Raw genomic sequence first — 20725 nt, forward strand, 5'->3', positions numbered from 1 at the left:
TGACACCCCCCCCCCCAATTTTCTTCTATTTATCTTTATTTTTCCTTTTTTCGAATATTTTTTGTTTCTGTTTATTGTATTTCATGGTTTTCCATTCTGCTTTTCCTTTCTTGCGGTTCACGGTTACTGACAATTTCTTTTCTTTTTGTTTAAGCTTCGGCTTAATCCTTGTCCAATTGAATTCTTTCTTTCTGGGTTCGTACCTAAGAGAAAGCTCCTGGCCTTTGCTTGCATTCCTATTGGTTCCTGATCGGTTTATAACTTTGTCATTGGTGTTTGGCTAATCCGCTGTTTTTATCCTTTAAGCTGCATGCTTATCTGCTCTTGGCTTTTGTCGGATGTCTTTTCATCCATAAGCTCATTATTTTTTGCATTGAAAAAGACGTTCCCTGTAACGCCGAAACACGTGTCTGCTGTAATTTACAAATTTGTGCTTCTACTTACGTTGTTTGGTCTGACTTTATTATGTTTACTTATGTTTAAGAAACTTTTTTTTGGGGGGGGGGGTCGATCTGAGAAATAGTCTGCAGACCTTTTCAAGAATCGGCGTACGTCACAGCATCGCACTGTTTCTGCAAAAAGGCTGCAAAAAAATCTAGCTTTTCGAAGCTAGGGGTTACAATTGACCCCCCTGAACACGCTAAATGACGGATCTGCTTACATATGAGAAGAAAAAAAGCTAACAGCATGAAATTAATTGTAAATTCAACATTTGTGCAGAAATAGGGTGGTCAGGGGGTTTCCCCCTGAAAATTCCACAATTGTAGCTCTAAAAATGCAGTTTTAGACTTTCTTTGGCGATGTGAAGAAGGAAGGTTCAAGGGCACAATGAATTTCGAAAACGCAATTTTAGGATATCTTTGAAGATGATAAAAGGGAAAGATGACAAAATTTCACTCGTAAAAACGCAATTGTAGCCCATCTTTGATGACGATAGACTGTTAGAGGAAGGTTCGAAAATCCACTCTAGAATTTTCGAAATCGAAGTTTCAAAAATAATTTTAACCGTTTTTTCGTGATGTTAGGAGGAAAGGTTCGTGGACCCTTACTCGTAAAGTTTTCGGCATCAAAGTGATTATGAGCAATCACGCGATTAGGAGCAATTTTTAGTTTAGTAAGAGAAGACTTCTGAGACTTTTCGGCAGCCTCTTGATACTAAAGTTTTAAAATCGCAATTTCAGACGACCTTGGAGGATATTAACAAAAGAAAAGTTTAGAGGTTTCCCGGGAAGTTTTTTTTAAACTGAAACTCCTGAAAATGCAATTACAGGCATTTTTTGATGATGTTGTGGAATGGATGGGGTTCTTGACTCTATCGGGGATTTTTCGATATTAAAGTTCCAAAAGCACAATTTTAGACGATGCGAAAATTTTCTGAAATTAAAGGTTTAAAAATACATGATTTTTTTTTTTTTTTTTTTTGGTGTCATCTTTGGAAACATAAGGGAAGGAGCTAAAGATTCTACCACGGATTTTTCGATTTTAAAGTTCCCAAAAGGGCCGTGGTAGCCCGATCGGTAGAGTGTCGGATTCGGGGCCGGAGGGTCCTGAGTTCGAACCTCGATGGTCGAAGACTCACCGTCGTCATTAAAGGGGACTGGGCGACGTTAAATATGCTCGTGGTCCCAAGTGAAACGATACCTCTGGGGGTGCTAGCACCAGGTAGCTATTAGCTCCTAGACTAGTTCTAAATTCTCATTAACTGTTCGATCCGGTGATGGTGCTGCCATCTATCGGTAAATAAAATAATGGAGGCAAGGCACTTAGTATGCAGTCCTCGACATTAATACAGTTGTAGTCAGTTGTGACTCTGAATAGGAATAGGAAGTTCCCAAAACGCAAATTTCAGACGGTAATTTTAAAGGAACGGGGGCTCCGGTTTCTCCGTCGAAAATGTTTTGTATTGAAACTCCCAAAACGCAATTGTGGGACATCTTAGATGACGTTAAAGGAAGGAATGAGGTTCAGGGGCTCTTCTCGGCAAATTTTCGAAATTAAATTTTCAAAACTGATGTCATGGAGACGGGGGGAGGGGGGTCGAGTATCTCCCAGAATGTTTTTCTAAATTGAAGTCCTAAAAACGCAATTTGGGCTACTTTTGATGATATTAGAGGAAAAGATGAGGTTTGGGATTTAGCTCCGGTATTTTTCAAAATTTTGAAAAACGTTGTTTTTCAAACGATTTTGATGATATTAAGAAGGAGGTATCTGGAGTTTCTTCCAGAACTTATCCAAAGTTGAAGTTTAAAAGTGTGTATGTAATCTGTTGTCCCCCCCTCCCCTCCATAATATGTATTGAATATACGTATACCGCCCCCTCCCCCTCTCGTGAAAATGACGGGCCTACTTCCCTCAGCTTTTTTTTTAAATTAAAATATTTAGTTTTTCATGCAGACCAAGATCCCTCTAGGCTTGACCTGCCCTCAATGAGTAGAGATATTTTTCTAAAAAGTATGTGAGGTGTAGGAGTCGAGGGCGTTATACTGGGGCACACCAATCTTACAGATTCTTACCTAAAAACCTCTCTTTGCTGTCCTTTTCTGCAGGGCTGCCAAGCAGTGTAAACTTTTGTAACTTCGGAACCAGACATAACCATTCAAACTAAGTCTGATATACGGAAAAGTTTAATAAATAGAATAGAACTCAAAAATTTTAGGGCCCTTTCCGACTCCAGACCCTCCCGCGTTGCTGGGTCTTGCGGTACGTAATTGTGCCAGTGCATTCTTGAAAGTTCAAAGCAAATGTCTGCTATGATTTTAGATTTCATAGTTGATTTTACATCTGGAGGATGAGAAAAATCGCATCTGCTAGTCATTGATTTTCGTGTTTTGGAACGATCGGAAATCAATATGTTGTAAAAACTTAACCTTTTATAATTTGAAAAGTTTCATCTATAAACCTGGAGCTTTTTCTTCTTTCGTTTATGCAAAAGGTAGGATAAAAACGTACTAGTCTTTGAGAAAATGATCGTACACATAACTAGCAATTAGCTTTGACAATTTTTCTTTCAGCTCCGTTACGTAATTATAATTTTTACCTTTTTAAAAAATTTGTTTGGTCTTCTTTATTTATTTATTTATTTATTTATTTTTTTGCTGGAGGAAAAATTACAATAAACGTTTAGATAAAACGGCACTCTTTTTCATTTGAATAATGCAATTACAATAAAAATTTCAGTTTAACAAAAATAATGTCCAGTATGAAATGACAATAAACTTAACTTAAGGAATCATCTTCATTACAAAAAGAACCTCAACTTTAAAATTCCAAATTGGGTCCGCCCCCCCATCACAGATTTGTAATAAATTAAGTGTTAAAACCTAGCCTTGCGTACCAATTTTTGCGCAGTTTCAGTCGCTGCTTTACAGTTGAACCGAAAAAAAATCTACTTCTCAATTTTATCAAAATTTCATTTGATAGTTTTGTTTATAATATCTAAGCAGAGCCATTACGTTGGTATTGTTTGTTTTTTATATGAAACAGAGCCCCAATCCAACAATTTAACTTGTTCTATACGTTGCTACTGAGAACATAATTTTGATTTTGGTTGTGAATTACGAAATTATTATTAGAAAGAAAATTGTCCTAAAACAATATTACGTTTCGACGAAATATGAATTGGAAAAGGAATTATATAAAAAATTGGTATCCAAAATTTTAATTTAAAATCTTTTATGCCATGCTATAAAATGAATTTTTCTGTCGCTTTAGGGGCCAATAACTATAGTTAAATATAAAAAATTTTACCTTTTTAATAAAAGCAAAAAATAGTGACAAAAAGCTACACTATTCGCTAAAGAGTTCTACTCATTATGACGAATAATACATGCTTTTTTTTCATTAAACCATCTTGATGTTTACAAGTAAGGAGTTTACATTTTGTGCGATAAGCTAAAATTATATTTCAACAAGAAGTTTCTCTACCTATGTATCAATCCCTAAACATAATTTTCAGCGGAGAACAACAGACGACTGATGAAAATCAGCGCAATTCTTGTACCTGACGAGCTTCTTCCCCTGTCGTTTTCGACCAGTCACGTGGACAAATCGCATATGATTAAGTAATCTGATATCAAATTCGTCACGTGATCAAGTCGCAAACAATAGCGAAGTTAATCTGAGAGATAGGAAATCGGACAGAATAATATCTCATCGATGGGGAATACAAACGTGACGTCACTTACCTTCTCGTGTGCATGGACGCCATGGCTTCCCACGCGCCCTTGACGGGATCGAATCGTTCAACGCTACACATGCAGAGGCTGCCATCGTTGCCTCCGACCACGTAGAGCATGCCGTCCAGGGCAGCTACCCCGCAGCTGCTTCGGCGGTTTATCATGGGCGGCATTTGCTGCCACTTGCCTTCCTGGAGAAAAGAAAATAAGACCTCAATAAAAAACGAGCTGATGTGTGCATCACATGACTTCCTTTTACTCCAATTTAATGTCATTTTCCCATTAATGGCAATTTTAATGTGATTCAATAATTAACTCTCTAAATATCACCACCAGTGGAAAAATTGAAACCAGATTTAAAAATAAAATTAAAAAATCGCTAACTTTGTCGCCAAGTTGGCAACAAAACTTGACGACCAAAAGACTGGCGATATATCGCCAAGTGTCCGCCAAATTATTACACCACTTGAGTTTACATCGAAATTAACAATGATTTCCCCCCAAAAAGGGGCAAAAAGCACCTTTAGAAACACCCGAATGCAACCAAAAGGGGTGGTGCACAACTAGACCCCACTAGGAGTCGACGTACCAAATTTCAACTTTCTAGGACATACCGTTCTTGAATTATGCGACATACATACGCAAATCCGCACATACATACATACGTAGATACGGACATCATGAGAAAAGTTCTAATTAACTCGGGGAATATCAAAATGAATATTTCGGGTGTTTTTACGTTCTTAGGCAATTATCCGCCTGTGGTCGGGTTGAAAAAAAAAACTCAACATTAATTCGGGGGTGAGCAAAATGGAAATTAAGGCCGAATTTTGAGTGAAAATTTTTTCGCGAATACAATACTTCCTTTTTCCAAAAAAGGAAGTATTCTATTCGCGAAAAAATTTTCACTCAAAAATCGGCCTTAATTTCCATTTTTCTCACCCCCGAATGAATATTGAGGTTTTTTTCGACCCGACCACACGTGGATATATGCCTGGGAACCTACAGACACCCGAAATATCCATTTTGATGACCCCCGAGTTAATTACAATGATTTTTCTCGTGACGTCCGTATGTACGTATGTATGTGCGTATGTGCGTATGTGTGTATGTGTGTATGTATCTCGCATAACTCAAAAACGGTATGTCCTAGAAAGTTGAAACTTGGCACGTGGACTCCTAGTGGGACCTAGTTGTGCACCTTCAATTTTGATTGCATTCGGATGATTCTAAGGGGGTCTTTTGCCCCTTTTTGGGGGGAAATCATTGTAAATTTCGATGTAAACTCAAGTGGTGTTATAATTTGTCGGGCACTTGGCGATATATCGCCAGTCTTTAGGTCGCCAAGTTTTGTCGCCAACTTGGCGACAAATTTGGCGTTTTTTTTTAATTTTAAATTTGATTTTAATTTGGCCACTGTTGGTGATATTTAGAGAGTAAACAATTGAATCACATTAAAATTGCCAATGATGGGGAAATTACATTAAATTGGAGTAAAAGGAAGTCAGGTGATGCGCACATTAGCTCGTTTCTAAAAGGAAGTAAAAAGAAATTAAAAACATGTTATGCCTTTTTGCTGGTTTTGTGACGAGATGCATTAGGGATTCTCTAAAGCTTTGGGTGAAATTCGTGATCAAAAACTTGGATTCACTTTAACTAATGCTGAAAAATTGCAATTTTTTTGCAATTTCTTTAGACAATGCTTAGTATAGCAAATGCATTTTGATGTTCTACGCATATACCTACTTAAAGATAGTGGGGTTGTTTCCTTCTTTCAAAAGTACTACTTTTAGTCACAGAAATTGATAGAATAAGCAAAAATAATAATAACATGAGCCCAGAAAATACATTCATTTTCCCTAACAGTAATTTTTTAATTAATATTTTTAAATGTCCGATTTTTCAAACAAGGCGTGGTGTTTATGACGTCTCAAGTGATGTACTTCGGCGCATCTTTCTACCGCATTTCCACGCTATGATAATCATACGCTTGCAATCAACCCTATCTTTGCCAGTACACGTGAGTAAAGATGCGAATTAAATATTGTGCTCTTCTGAATGGCAACAGTGAATGGCATTTCATCCTTTGTGATGTCATCGACAGAAGCGTAAACAATGAAAGTGCACTGATTAAAGTAATTTTTTAAAAATATTAAACTTAGTCAAATTCTTTTTTAAAAAATGATCAGATCCTATGTTTTTAAGCATGCTCTTTCAGAAAAAAATATTTTTAAAATTTTGGAAACGACCCCATTCTTTGTTAACTATAGAAAGTCGCCCGTCAAGGTATGATGGGTGAAAATTGCTTCTACTCTTCTACATTTGAGCGAAGCCATTGCCTGTTAGGTGGTATTTTGATAGTTGAAATTGTAAACCTAACTCCACTGGATTAACCATAAACTCTAGTAGGTAGCTTTCATTGTTGACCATTTTTTTTTTGTTTCTTCATTCCCCTAAAATAACTGTCTTACCAGTAAAACAGTTAAGTTACCAGATCGAGTTCAGCCTTGTCACAATAAAGCCTTTCCCTGCATGTTAAACATTACCAAAACACATAATCCAATTATCATGCCGCGGCGCGAGTTTCATTGTTGAAACATGCGCGTTTCTCGATCATCGGCTATTATTTATATGAGGATTTTAATTTGATGGAAAGAGCACTCAGTTTTTATAATAGTAACAGGTAACGTAAAGAAAAGTTTTAAAGCAGTTAATACATTCAAGAGTAACCCATTGTATTTATCAGCATACCTTGCAATATGTCCAGTGCAATTTTTATACCCCTTTCAGTTACAGTAAAATCAAATAGCAAACTAATTTCCTAGATTAAGTTTTAATCTACATTTCGGTTGTACAACCTGTGACAGTAAAGTTCGTTGAATAGTCCTGTTACGTTAACGTAGATGAAATGTTAACGAAAGCTACTTTAATGTGCTTCGATATAGCCACCTCCCATAACTATACACCTCTGAAATGGGCTAAACATGTCCTGAAAACTTTGCAAGAAGTCTGCTTTGGGATGTAGTTGAAAAGCTTCGTCACGTTTGTTGAATGTCAAGTATACCGTCAAATCTCTTTCTTTTCAAAGCGAGTTTGAGTCGTGGGGGTAGGAAAAAGTCTGGAGGATTGAGATCTGGTGAGTATGGGGGATCTTCAATTCGCACCTCCCCCTCCCCTTTTTTTTCTTGCTAGGGACTCTTTGAGAAGACTTTTAAATTGATCTTTTGATCATTCATTTTCCTTTTCTAAGTTAAGAACCAATCCACTAAACAAGAACTTTGCAAAGCAAGTCTCTCATGGAACACAAACGACGCTCAACTGAACAATTGTGAGGGCATATGGTCCACACCTGCCGTGCTGCGTTTTGTTTCGCTAGTGATGCCAGTTCGGCCGTTCTGACTTCATTCTCTGAACTTTATTGTCAGAGGTTGTAAAACTTAACAAAGCATTAGGACCATTTTTCTAATTCGCCTTTTTTTCTTAGATTTTTATTTCAGTGATTGAAAGTTTATTATAAGCGGCGGGGATCCTTACGAGAAGAATTAGTTTGAAAATTGCTCAAATTGAGAGAGCTTAATGATGATCAAAATATATTTTTCGTCGTACTGACAACGGTAGGAAGATTTTTCATTTCTTTTTTTTTTTCTTTTTTCTTTTTTTTTTTTGTGAAAGAGAAAGTGCATTATTTTAGTTCTTGATCATTTTGGGGTCCCCTCAATCGTGGATCCCCGGTGCACAGCATCTGCCGCACCCCCTAGACAGTCAGCCCTGACTGATGATGAGCACGTTAAAAACAAAAGTTTGTCACTCTTTAGAAAAGGCTTCTTGAAACCAAAACATGTAAATGAAATTAGTCGCTTTTATTGGTTAGAATTTCTCCTGTAGGATTGATCTTAACTGAAAAAAAAGAAAAACTTCGTCCGTTGCAGTACATCCCGTTGGTTCTCTTGGGTCAATGAGCACGAAACAAAACGAACCTACGCGCAGACGATCTTGAAGTAATCAATACCAAATCCATTTCCATAATCTAATCTATATTCCCGTTTTAATGATACACGAAATAACATTAGAAAAGTCCAGTAACTAACTATGAACAAATTGCTTTCACACGAAGCAAAAGCACTTCTATTTTCGTACATATCGATTTCGACCGGTTTAAAGGATTCTAAAAATATCACTTACTATCGATAGTGAGGCAAAACTTCTAAGTTTTTCAATCTGTTTTGCGGGTGTAAAAAATTAAAAATATATTTAATGATCGGAAGGAAAATGTATCTCAGGCTTTTTGGTCAAGATTAATTTCAGCTATTATTTATAACTAGAGGACCCGACAGACGTTGTTCTGTTCAAACTTTGTGAATTGAAAGGTTAAAAAATGTCAATAAACTATCAAGTGTTTGAACCGTTCTGTTGAAAAAAATAAGTAAAAAAAAATGGTTTAAGCTGCTTTGGTATCAGAAGTCGCATATTTATTACAACTTGATTTATCTAATGCCCACTGAGCAGTTGTTTTATTAACTATTTTTGCTCCCGTACTTGATGGTTTGTTTCTTCAACCATACTCAAAGGATAAAAAACGTCCTCAGATATTAAGTGAAAAAATCTAACTACCCATCTAGAACAAACGGGAAATTCCTCTGCAACATCCCCCATATGAAAAAGAATAAAACAATCGAAAGGATATCGTTTAGAAAAATGATAAAGGTAAAAACAGTTCTCTGAATAAGCGAAAATCACTCATCCCTCTCCCCCCCCCCTCGTGATATAAAATGAACACATTCTTCAAATAAATGAGTAAAAACTCTTTAAAAACGAAAAACAATTCTTTGCCATTTGAAATATTTCGTCAAATAAACAAAAAATACAATAAATTACATAAACAGTAGCTTTAAAATGTAAGCAAATGATTACGCAACTCTGTTTATATTCGAAGTCGCAAACCCACCACGTTACTGTAATCCAGCCTATCAGTGAGCGAATCCAACTCCGACCGATTAGCGGTCCGATCTTTTGAATGAAAACTTTTAAAACTTCATATATTGCCTAATTTGTTCTTTCCACCAAAAATAAAGATCTTCCACTGCACTGATCTTTCGTGTACAGAACTACCCTGTTGTAATTTATCTGGACGAAAATAAAATTTGTTTCGTCTTTAAATTCCATCATCTTTTCCTTTAATAATGTACTGATTTGCTTGATAATCCTTAAAGTATTCTTGACATCAGTGCCAAAACTCAGATGGATTTGAGCCGAGAAACAAATGTTGCTAGGTACGGTACTTTCTGATCATTTGGTTAAAAAAACCTAAAGCACCGATCTAGTCACATGGTTCAACTAAGACGACATAACACACGTTTTGTGTGAACCTTTCAGTACTTTACTTTAAAATGTATCACGGGACCCAAAATCGTTGCTTTTAAGAAATGAAGGCTTCTCACTCTCTCTCTCTCTACGTTTTATCTATTCTCAATTGACATATCACAGTAGGCAATTTCATTACAAAAAGCAGAGCTGGCTTTCTTATTGTCCTTTGGCAAGGGGTTAAATATTTATTTCAGTTCTCGCTCAACAATAGGTTAAAATAAATATTAGCCATTTGGGAGATATAACCATCCAATGTTTAAATTAATTAATTAATTGACAAAAACGTTTCCGATTCGATTCATCGCGCTTCGAAACCATGCTTGCCACAACTTAATTACACACAAAAAATTTGATCAAAATCGGTCCAACCGTTTAAAAGCCTTACGGTGACAAACGTCCGCACAGAAGATTTTTATATTAAGATAATAATAATTATTATAATTATTATTATAACTATTATTATAATTATTAAAATTATTATAATTATTAAAATTATTGTAATTATTAAAATTATGATTATAACTATTATTATAATTATTATAATTATTATAATTATTGAAATTACCATAATAATAATTATTATAATTATAGTTATTATAATTATTATAATTATAATTACTATAATTATAATAATAATAATAATAATAATAATAATAATGATTATTATTATTATAACAATAATAGCAATTATTATTATTATTATTATTATTATTATAACTATAATTTTTATTATTATTATAATTATAATTATTATTATTATTATTATAACTATAATTTTTATTATTATAATAATAATTATTATTATTATTATTATTTTTATTATTATAACTATAATTTTTATTATTATTATAATTATAATTATAATTATTATTATTATTATTAATAATATTATTATTATTTAATAATAATAATAATAATAATAATAATAATAATAATAATAATAATAATAATAATAATAATAATAATAATAATTATTATTATTATTATTATTATTATTATTATTATTATTATTATTATTATTATTATTATTATTTTCATAATTATAATAATAATAATAATAATAATTATTATTATTATTATTTGAAGAATTTTTGAGGAATCTATTAATTCAAAAAGCGGAATCAGAGGAAGAGTAAGGATATCTCCTGTCTCCTGTGTGCTCTTTCGAAACACATGGCCATTGTGCCTAACATGGCTTCCTTACCACTAAAAAAATAGTTAATTCTGCTTACTTGGGCACGACATCTTTGCAGAAACTTCAATACTTTTGTGCGAACGAGGGGTTGATTACGTCCTTAGAACTTTCTTAAAGGAAGCAAGAACTTTCCTATCATTATACTCCTCATCCTTCTTCTACTTTTTGAAGGGGGGGGGGCATCGTACCAAACAAAATGTTATTTCGTTTACAAAAGCTCGATATTTTCAGCAATATAAACAACGAAATAATAAAATATTTATTTTTAACAAAAAAGCTCAGAGCACTGCTTTCTTTTTTACTACTCCAACGCCAATGCACTTACCCGTGGATCTAATCTTTCAACTGATGAAACGTAGTTTATCCCATCATACCCTCCGACTGCGTAAATAGCACCATCTGGAAATAAAAATATTGCATGTAGTAAGCTTCAGCTTTTCATGTTTTTGCAACACTTAAGTAACAAGAAGTTCTGTCTAGAACTAAACGAGCCTACTTTCCCGTATACCCATACTACTTTCTAGTACCTGATCAATGTTCTCAAAACAGCTAAAATCGCAAATTGTTTCAAACATATTTTTCCAATATTTTAAGCTACTTTCTAGGAATAAAAACACTCATCTAAAAAAATTAGATGCGTAAAAAAAAAGAAAAATAAAACGAACAAATGAAATAGCAGCAACTTTTAAACAAAGCAGCTAATACACTTTTTTCCATTAAAAAAAAATTCTTCAACAGCTTTCAAAACGAAAAAAATATAATAAAAATTAATAAGCTCATTAAAATAAATACATCCTATCAAAAAAAATCGTTTCTTTTTCCCCTGTTGCCAAAAATAATTTTTTAAATGAATTAAATGCACTTATCAAGATAAATAAAAACAATAAAATGTCAACGTAAAGAAATACTTTTTATTGTCAAAAAAAAAAAAAAAAAATCGTCTGCGCGTATCTTTATGTAGAAACATAAATGACTTCGAGTTTTCATCGAAAACTGAATACCTAAATAAAAACTTTAGGTTAAAATAAAAACAAATCACATCAACAATAATTATTTCACAGTTAAAACCATAGCGTCGGAGTCGGAGTCAATCTAATTTTGGGATGAAGGAGTCGGAGTCTAATATTCAAGAATCGGAGTCAGTCATTTGTCCGTGTATAAATTTTTGCCAAAGCTAGGAAGTCATAGTCGAAATCGGGGAGTCGGAGTCCGATTAATTGTCGGGCACAGGAGTCGGATTCGGATTCAGGTGCCCCTAAATTCTCGGAGTCGGAGTCTGGAGTTCGGCGTCAAGAGCTATTTCCAACAAAATTTGTTTGAAGTAAATCCGCCTTCAAGTACGGAATCTACATTGACTTTCAGTTTCCCCGTAGGCGCTAATGTTAAGGGATTTGAACTGTTCAAAATTGAACAGAAAATTGTTCAAATCAAAAAGATATTTTATATACAAGTTTTTCATGAAAAGCTTTTTCCTACAAAGTTTGTTTGAAGCAAATTCGCCTCACAGTTCGGAATTGCCTTGAATTTCCCCGTAGGAGCTAATGTTAAGTTTTTTTGAACTGTTCAAAATTGAACAAAAAATAGTTCAAACCAAAAAGCGAAATATGGGAATGAGGTGTCCTTACCGAGATCTTTCGAACAAAAAAAAGTTTGTTCGAATCGGACTATTCATTCAAAAGTTATTAGGGGGGGACAGACAGACAGACCGACAGACAGACAGACCGACAGACATTTTTCCCCATCTCAATACCCTACTTTCCAATTTTTAATTTTTCGATATTTATTTAATTATTTTATTTATTTTTGACTTTTTTTTTGTTTTTCGGGATATTTTTAAGATGCATTAAGCCTTCTTTCATGCTTTTTTCTTCTTTTTCTGACTTTTACTGGGAAAGTAGGCTAAAAAGTATAATAAGTGAATTTCAAACATGAAACGCTAAGATAAGAAAAATCGCAGAAAAAAAATTAGATTTGAGACGAAAACGAGCTGATGTGTGTCTCAGATGACTTCATATTACTCCAATTTAATGTCATTTCCGCATTACTGGCAATTTTAATGTGATTCAATAGTTTACTCTGTAAATATCACCAACAATGGCGAAATTGGAACAGATTTTTAAAAAAAACGCCAAATTTGTCGTCAAGTTGGCAACAAAACTTGGCAACCAAAAGACGGGCGATATATCTCCAAGTGTCCGCCAAATTATTACACCACTTGAGTTTACATCGAAATTAACAATGATTTCCCCCCAAAAAGGGGGAAAAGACCCTTTTAGAAACACCCGAATGCAAGCAAAAGGGGAGGTGCATAACTAGACCCCACTAGGAGCTTGCGTACCAAATTTCAACTTTCTAGGACATTCCGTTTTAGAGTTATGCGACATACATACGCACATACATACATACATACGTACATAGAGACGTCACGAGAAAATTCGTTGTAATTAACTCGGGAATCATCATTATGGATATTTCGCGTGTCAATACGTTCTAAGGCACTTATCCACGTGTGGTCGAGTCGGAAAAAAAATTCAGTATTCATTCGGGGGTGAGTAAAATGGAAATAAAGGTCGATTTTTGAGTGAACATTTTTTCGCGAATACAATACTTGCTTTTTTGTAAAAGGAAGTAAAAAGAAGAGAAAAGAAATTTTAAAAAAGAGAGAGAGAGAGAAAAAAAGTAAGACAGAGAGGAAAACTAAGAATTGGAGTTCGAAATTTAGTAAAAATTTTACTTATAGAGTTTAGTTATGTTCCTGATTAGGGATTCCTAGTTTAATATAAAATTTAGAATTCTAAAAACATTGAAATCGTAAAGTTGCCACGTGAAAAAATACTATGCACATACGGTATTGCTGCAGACGATTTAAAGAACAAAAACAAAGACATCTTTATTCTACGGCTGATTTTTTATTGAACTTTGTAACTGAATATTCTATTCATCTCTGCTCTCTCTATTTACCAGGAGAAATAGAATTTTTAGTTATTTAATAGTGATGAAAATGCACTTTAAAATAAAGGTATATTGCTTTTAAGTTAAATTAGATAGGAAAACGTTTAGAAACAATATTTCAAAAATCACTACTGAAGCACATATAATGTGTAATATTAACCAGAAAACAAAAATAGGCAGCAATTTTCTTCTTTGCTATATGATAGAACAAACCATTAGGTCTATTTCAAATGTTTAGAATAGTAGTTGAATAGGACCTGTGCCTCTTAATGGAATAAATATCCACTTAAGTCAAGTCATGTTTTTCATTTGAAAAAAAAAGGCTTTTTGTGTTTTATTTATTTTTTATTTAAACAAAATTACATTATATAAATTTCAAGTAATTTTTTATTAAATCCTCATGCTTTCATCAACATATCTGAGAATTTTCAGAGAGGTTGAAATATTTCTGCATCAGACGCAATTTACTGAAGAAATAAGTATGCTTGTAGATAGGCGTAACGATTAACAGAAAATGACATTATTTGAAAAGTTTAAGGATCTGTAAAGCGAAAACCAGATAACATCTGAGGAAAAAATTCACATGGTTACTTACCACTATAGAAATACTGACTGCAATGGGGTCGTTTCCGAAATTTTAAAAGTATTTTTTTTTTCTGAAAGAGCATGCTTTAAAACATGGGATCTGATCATTTTTTAAATAATTTGTTTAAGTTTAATATTTTTAAAAAATTACTTAAATCGGTGCTCTTTTATCATTTAATGCTTCTGTCGATGACATCACAAATGATGAAATGCCATTCCGTGTTGCCATTGATGTTCCAAAATATTTAATTCGTATCTTTGCTCATGTGTATTGGCAATGATATGGTTGATAGCAAGCGTAGATCGCTAATTTTAATTCACTTCTTGATTATCATAACGTGGAAATGCGGTAGAAAAATGCGCCATAGTGCATCATTTGTGACATCATAAAGAACACACCTTGTTTGAGGAATCGGACATTTAAAAAAATTAATTAAAAAACAACTGTTGGGAAAATAAAAATATTTTCTGGGTCTATGTTTTTTTTTTTGCTTATTCTATCAATTTCAGTGACTAAAAGTAGTACTTTTGACTGAAGGAAACAACCCCATTATCAAAGTCAAGTACATGGGTTAAAAAATTCTTTCTTAACTGGGTGAATTGAGATGAATTTACCCAAATGTAATTGCTATTCATGCAGCAGAAAAAAGCTTTTTTAGATTTGGAAAATATCTTGCTCCATATCACAAATATTTAAAAAATAGTATAAGTATAAATTTGGAAACCTATTTTTATAATTAAACACATTAATTTAGAGATCCATTGTGCTGAAAATAGCGTGAGGGAAAACCGTTTTGTTTTTCTCCTCCTTTTTTAGCCTACTTTCCCAGTAAAAGTCAGAAAAAGAAGAAAAAAGCATGAAAGAAGGCTTAATGCATCTTAAAAATATCCCGAAAAACAAAAAAAAAAGTCAAAAATAAATAAAATAATTAAATAAATATCGAAAAATTAAAAATTGGAAAGTAGGGTATTGAGATGGGGAAAAATGTCTGTCGGTCTGTCTGTCTGTCGGTCTGTCTGTCTGTCGGTCTGTCTGTCTGTTGGTCTGTCTGTCTGTCGGTCTGTCTGTCGGTCTGTCTGTCTGTCCCCCCCTAATAACTTTTGAATGAATAGTCCGATTCGAACAAACTTTTTTTTGTTCGAAAGATCTCGGTAAGGACACCTCATTCCCATATTTCGCTTTTTGGTTTGAACTATTTTTTGTTCAATTTTGAACAGTTCAAAAAAACTTAACATTAGCTCCTACGGGGAAATTCAAGGCAATTCCGAACTGTGAGGCGAATTTGCTTCAAACAAACTTTGTAGGAAAAAGCTTTTCATGAAAAACTTGTATATAAAATATCTTTTTGATTTGAACAATTTTCTGTTCAATTTTGAACAGTTCAAATCCCTTAACATTAGCGCCTACGGGGAAACTGAAAGTCAATGTAGATTCCGTACTTGAAGGCGGATTTACTTCAAACAAATTTTGTTGGAAATAGCTCTTGACGCCGAACTCCAGACTCCGACTCCGAGAATTTAGGGGCACCTGAATCCGAATCCGACTCCTGTGCCCGACAATTAATCGGACTCCGACTCCCCGATTTCGACTATGACTTCCTAGCTTTGGCAAAAATTTATACGCGGACAAATGACTGACTCCGATTCTTGAATATTAGACTCCGACTCCTTCATCCCAAAATTAGATTGACTCCGACTCCGACGCTATGGTTTTTAACTGTGAAATAATTATTGTTGATGTGATTTGTTTTTATTTTAACCTAAAGTTTTTATTTAGGTATTCAGTTTTCGATGAATAAACTCGAAGTCATTTATGTTTCTACATAAAGATACGCGCAGGACGATTTTTTTTTTTTTTTGACAATAAAAAGTATTTTCTTTACGTTGACATTTTATTGTTTTTATTTATCTTGATAAGTGCATTTAATTCATTTAAAAAATTATTTTTGGCAACAGGGGAAAAAGAAACGATTTTTTTTGATAGGATGTATTTATTTTAATGAGCTTATTAATTTTTATTATATTTTTTTCGTTTTGAAAGCTGTTGAAGAATTTTTTTTAATGGAAAAAAGTGTATTAGCTGCTTTGTTTAAAAGTTGCTGCTATTTTATTTGTTCGTTTTATTTTTCTTTTTTTTTACGCATCTAATTTTTTTAGATGAGTGTTTTTATTCCTAGAAAGTAGCTTAAAATATTGGAAAAATATGTTTGAAACAATTTGCGATTTTAGCTGTTTTGAGAACATTGATCAGGTACTAGAAAGTAGTATGGGTATACGGGAAAGTAGGCTCGTTTAGTTCTAGACAGAACTTCTTGTCTAATTTAATACAATTTTTTTTTTCTTCAAATGTCAGTTATTTTTTGCTTAACTAAAACTACTCAGCCGCTAAATAAATCTTTAGAATGACGACAAAATATGAGTTATATTTTTTGCCGAAAGAGATTAAAATAAATCTCTAGATTTCGTACATATTTTGGAAATTTTCATAAATGTCATATCAGAATGTGTTTTTTTTTTTTTTTGAAAATTTTTTTAAATAATATTTGGGGAAAATAGTATGAAAAAAATAAACATTCGCTGTCTGCAGACTATTGAAAAATTCTATGAACGTCAAAGCTTCAACTCCTGTTAAAGATGTAAAAAAATTTACTTTATGAACACTTTGTGGACTAGCGATGAAGCGCATTTACTATCAACATTGCTTCTTGAAGTAATGTTGATTGTAAAAGTAAATGGTATGTAATCCTGGCAAAATTCAATCCCTATTTAAAATCAGAGGTAAATGTCTTCAATCTGCCCATTAAAAACATAATGTTCCACCAATTCTTCTCAAGTCTTCATTCCTGTACTAAGCATAAACTACCGGAAATAATGTATCCTAATTAAAAAACCGAAAACATTTAAGTACCGAGTTTTGAAGAAAGAAATAAATGATCACCATATGAATAAACCAAGTTAAAATTTACATAAAATGCAACGCCAGCTCAGTTATTCCATCCGAGGACTGCAGTTTCGTGCTTTTTAGCACTCATCAGCCCGGCATAAGAAGTGACTGAGCTGGCGGCGTCTGGTGTGCTAATTCTACATTAGCTACCAGTTTGTTTGGCTCTCTTGACTCCTTTAAAAGGTTTTCCGCCTCCAGCTCAGTTGCTTCCTATTCCGGGCTGATGAGTGCTAAAAGCACGAAACTGCAGTTCTCGGATGGAATAACTGAGCTGGCGGTGTATCTTATGTATTTCTGCCTTAACCCTGGCTTAAGGCGGTAACGTACTGCAAAACAAGTTAAAATATTTTGAAAAACTTATTCAAGTATAAAATTTCTAAAGAATACTTTATTTTTAAAGTTAGACATACCAAGGACCCCAAGTCTGCAGTATCTCCTCCTGGTCTCCATGGCAATGACTGATGACCATGTGGTTACCAAAGGGTCGTACCTTTCTACGCTGTTCAAACAAGACGCTCCATCGTATCCTCCAGCCACATACAGTAATCCATTCAGGGAGGCAACACCGAGACAGCTTCGTTTGGTGCCCATGGGTTGAACGGAAGTCCACTTGTTGGTCAGAGGATTATAAGATTCAGCTGATGACAGATCTTTTGTTCCATCATATCTTCCGGAGGGAAAAAAAAAACGAGACAGCAAGTTAATTGTTTTGAAGTGAAATGAATTCTGATTTCATTCAGTCTTCTATCATAAGTCTGGTATCATAATCTAATCAGAATGAATGGTAATACGTGGTCGCATTTGTCACAGTTCAGGAGTGTTTAAGCTGTCTGATGATATCGGAATTTTTCTAACAGGAAATCAAAGAAGTCCGAATATTAAAAAAAAAAAAGGCTCCTGCTTTTTGTTGAGAAAACTATTTCCGTTTTAAATCATTATGGACAGTATGATTTTGCATTGTTGATCTAACCTTCGTCTTTATCTTTTATTTTTCTATCATGATACAGTTTTGATGTTTAGACATAAAACAATTCTCATGCACAATATAGATTTTGCGTTTAGTTTTCATAGGCAGATCTGACTTCTAAGTTTTGTCATCAGTTTTGGGATATTTTTTTAAATTCAAGTTTATTCTACAGCAGTGGTTACCTTTTCACTACTGAGGATCATTTGGCACCCTTCCAAATTCTAAGCGGACTACATGCGATAGAAATGATATTTTCATAACAGTTATACTAGGTGAAGTGAGATGAATCATAATGTGTACTCTAATAAATTTAACTACAACAATTAAAATGACTTTTATTGATTAATTTTCACTACCTGCTCGCGGACCACACGAAAATTACTCGTGGACCACAGGTTAAGAATCACTGGTCTTCAGTACCAAATCCAATGATCTTAATCTGTCCACCAGTAAGAAACTCGATCTCTAGTGTTCCGCGTAGAACGCTATATACAGGGTGTCCTGAAATTGACTATTTTTTAAAAATTTATAACTGGAAAACGGTTAATGATAAAAAAACAAATTCTTCCAGAAGATACATGTGATGGGCCGCAAATTTTTTCCCCATGTGTTGCAAATTTTAGTTCTCAGTTATTAGTTTATAGTAATTAATTTCTTTCAACAGATGGCGCTTCAGATACTAAGCTCGTAAATCAAAAAGGACGAATTGAAATTCACCGATTTTTTCTTCGATTGCGGCATGTGATTGTAACCGACCGTAGACGTTTTGAAAATAGTATTATGTAATTTTGTTCATTAAAAACATTTTTTGAAAAAGTATCATGTAATTCTCTATTTTTCTTTGACTTAAAGGCTTATTATCTGCAGCGCGCCATCTGTTGTAAATTTTTTGAACTTAAATGTGTCACTCTGGAAAGAAAAATTTACAACTCACCATATAAATTTTCTGTAGGAATTATTTTTTTTATCCATAACCGTTATCCTGTTACAATTTTTTGAAAACAGTCAGTCTATTTCAGGGCACCCTGTACGTTTTTTTACTACAGAGCAGTAACCCAAATGGCATTTCCTTTGCATAATTTAGGAATACAACATTGCATTGTTTCAATTTTAGAACATTACGAAAAGTTTTCACGTATTTTTTTCCGTTTTTTTTTTTTTAAAGTTCATTTTATTTTACCGAAAAGGAAATAAAGTTAACGATTCAAGAATAAAAATAATTAGGACTCTTCAAAAACGATAAGGATTTTGTAAGTGCTTCTGTTCTATTTATATACTATTACCTCGGTTCTCCCTGTATTATAATATTATTCATGCAGGTGTTTTAACCATTCGCGTCTTACTTGTTAAGAATGGGGTCGTTTCCAAAAGTATTTTTTTCTGAAAGAGCATGCTTAAAAACATAGGATCTGACCATTTTTTAAGTAATTTATTTAAGTTTAATATTTAAAAGAAAATTACTTAAATCGTTGCGCTTTCATTGTTTACACTTTTGTCGTGTGACATCACAAATGATGAAATGCCATTCAGTGTTGCCATTCACAGAACAAAATATTTAATTCGCATGTTTACTCACGTGTATTGGCAACGATATGCTTGATAGCAAGCGTATCGCAGCGCCATACGCGCATTTAATTCGCTGCTTGATTATCATAACGTGGAAACGTGGTAGAAAGATGCGCCAAATTGCATCATTTGTGACGTCATAAAGACCATGCCTTATTTGAAAACTCGGACGTTTCAAAAAATTAATTTAAAAAAAAACTGTTGGGAAAATGAAAGTATTTTCTGGGTCCATGTAAATTTTTTTGCTCATTCTATCCATTTCAATGACTGAAAGTAGTACTTTTGACTGAAGGAAACCATCCCATTATTTTTTCAAAGAAATCATTAATAAATGAAACAAAATCTTAAAGCTTAAAGACATCATCTTACGTGACTCACCCTCCAACTGCATAAACCAATCGTCCAACAGCCGCCACTCCAGCACGGGATCTCCGATGAGATGTGGAAGCTATTGGAGACCACCTGTCTGTCCTCGGGTTGTAGTACTCACATTCGCAGTGGATGGCAAAGAGGGATCCACCACCTGAAACCACAAAACAGTCCTTTTCAGGAAGGATGTACCACCTCGGAAGGAAGCGAGTGTTCTTACTGAACACTCAGCTATGATGATGGTCCTAATATCATAGGACCATCATCATAGGAATTGATATAAGTACTAGAGAGCGGTGTTCCTTTTTCCGCAGGGCAGAAACAGACTATCAATATGAGGATAAAGTAAAGGTCAAATAAGAGGGGGCGGGGCTCTGAATGTGGAATCTTTCATGCCTAATCTTGGCAAAGTTAAATTAACTAAGTTTGTGCGCTTGGACTGAAAGTTTGACAGTTCCTCTCACCAAACGGTTCTGGTCAGAACTGTTTTCATCCTCAGAACTGAAACATAACTCTAGCGCGCTCTATTCTTCTGTTACTCTATGATCTTAACAGCACGTAACATTTTATGTGCGACTGCTATTTCTTTCCGTAAAATAATCATATTT

At 33.8% G+C, this 20725-nt stretch overlaps 1 protein-coding gene across 1 annotated transcript in view; it reads right to left on the reverse strand.

Annotated features, from left to right (window-relative positions):
* The window catches only part of LOC129222473 (kelch-like protein 17), a 129063-nt gene that overhangs the window by 10814 nt on the left and 97524 nt on the right, over positions 1 to 20725 (reverse strand). Inside the window, exons 7-10 of the mRNA XM_054856987.1 lie at positions 20127 to 20271; positions 17626 to 17882; positions 11060 to 11133; positions 4185 to 4366 (exon numbers count right to left, since the gene is read on the reverse strand). Coding sequence (XP_054712962.1) covers positions 4185 to 4366; positions 11060 to 11133; positions 17626 to 17882; positions 20127 to 20271 — 658 coding nt within the window. The remainder of the gene's footprint in view (positions 1 to 4184; positions 4367 to 11059; positions 11134 to 17625; positions 17883 to 20126; positions 20272 to 20725) is intronic.

The sequence above is a fragment of the Uloborus diversus genome, chromosome 5 (assembly GCF_026930045.1).
Source record: "Uloborus diversus isolate 005 chromosome 5, Udiv.v.3.1, whole genome shotgun sequence".
NCBI classification, from domain to species: Eukaryota; Metazoa; Arthropoda; class Arachnida; order Araneae; family Uloboridae; genus Uloborus; species Uloborus diversus.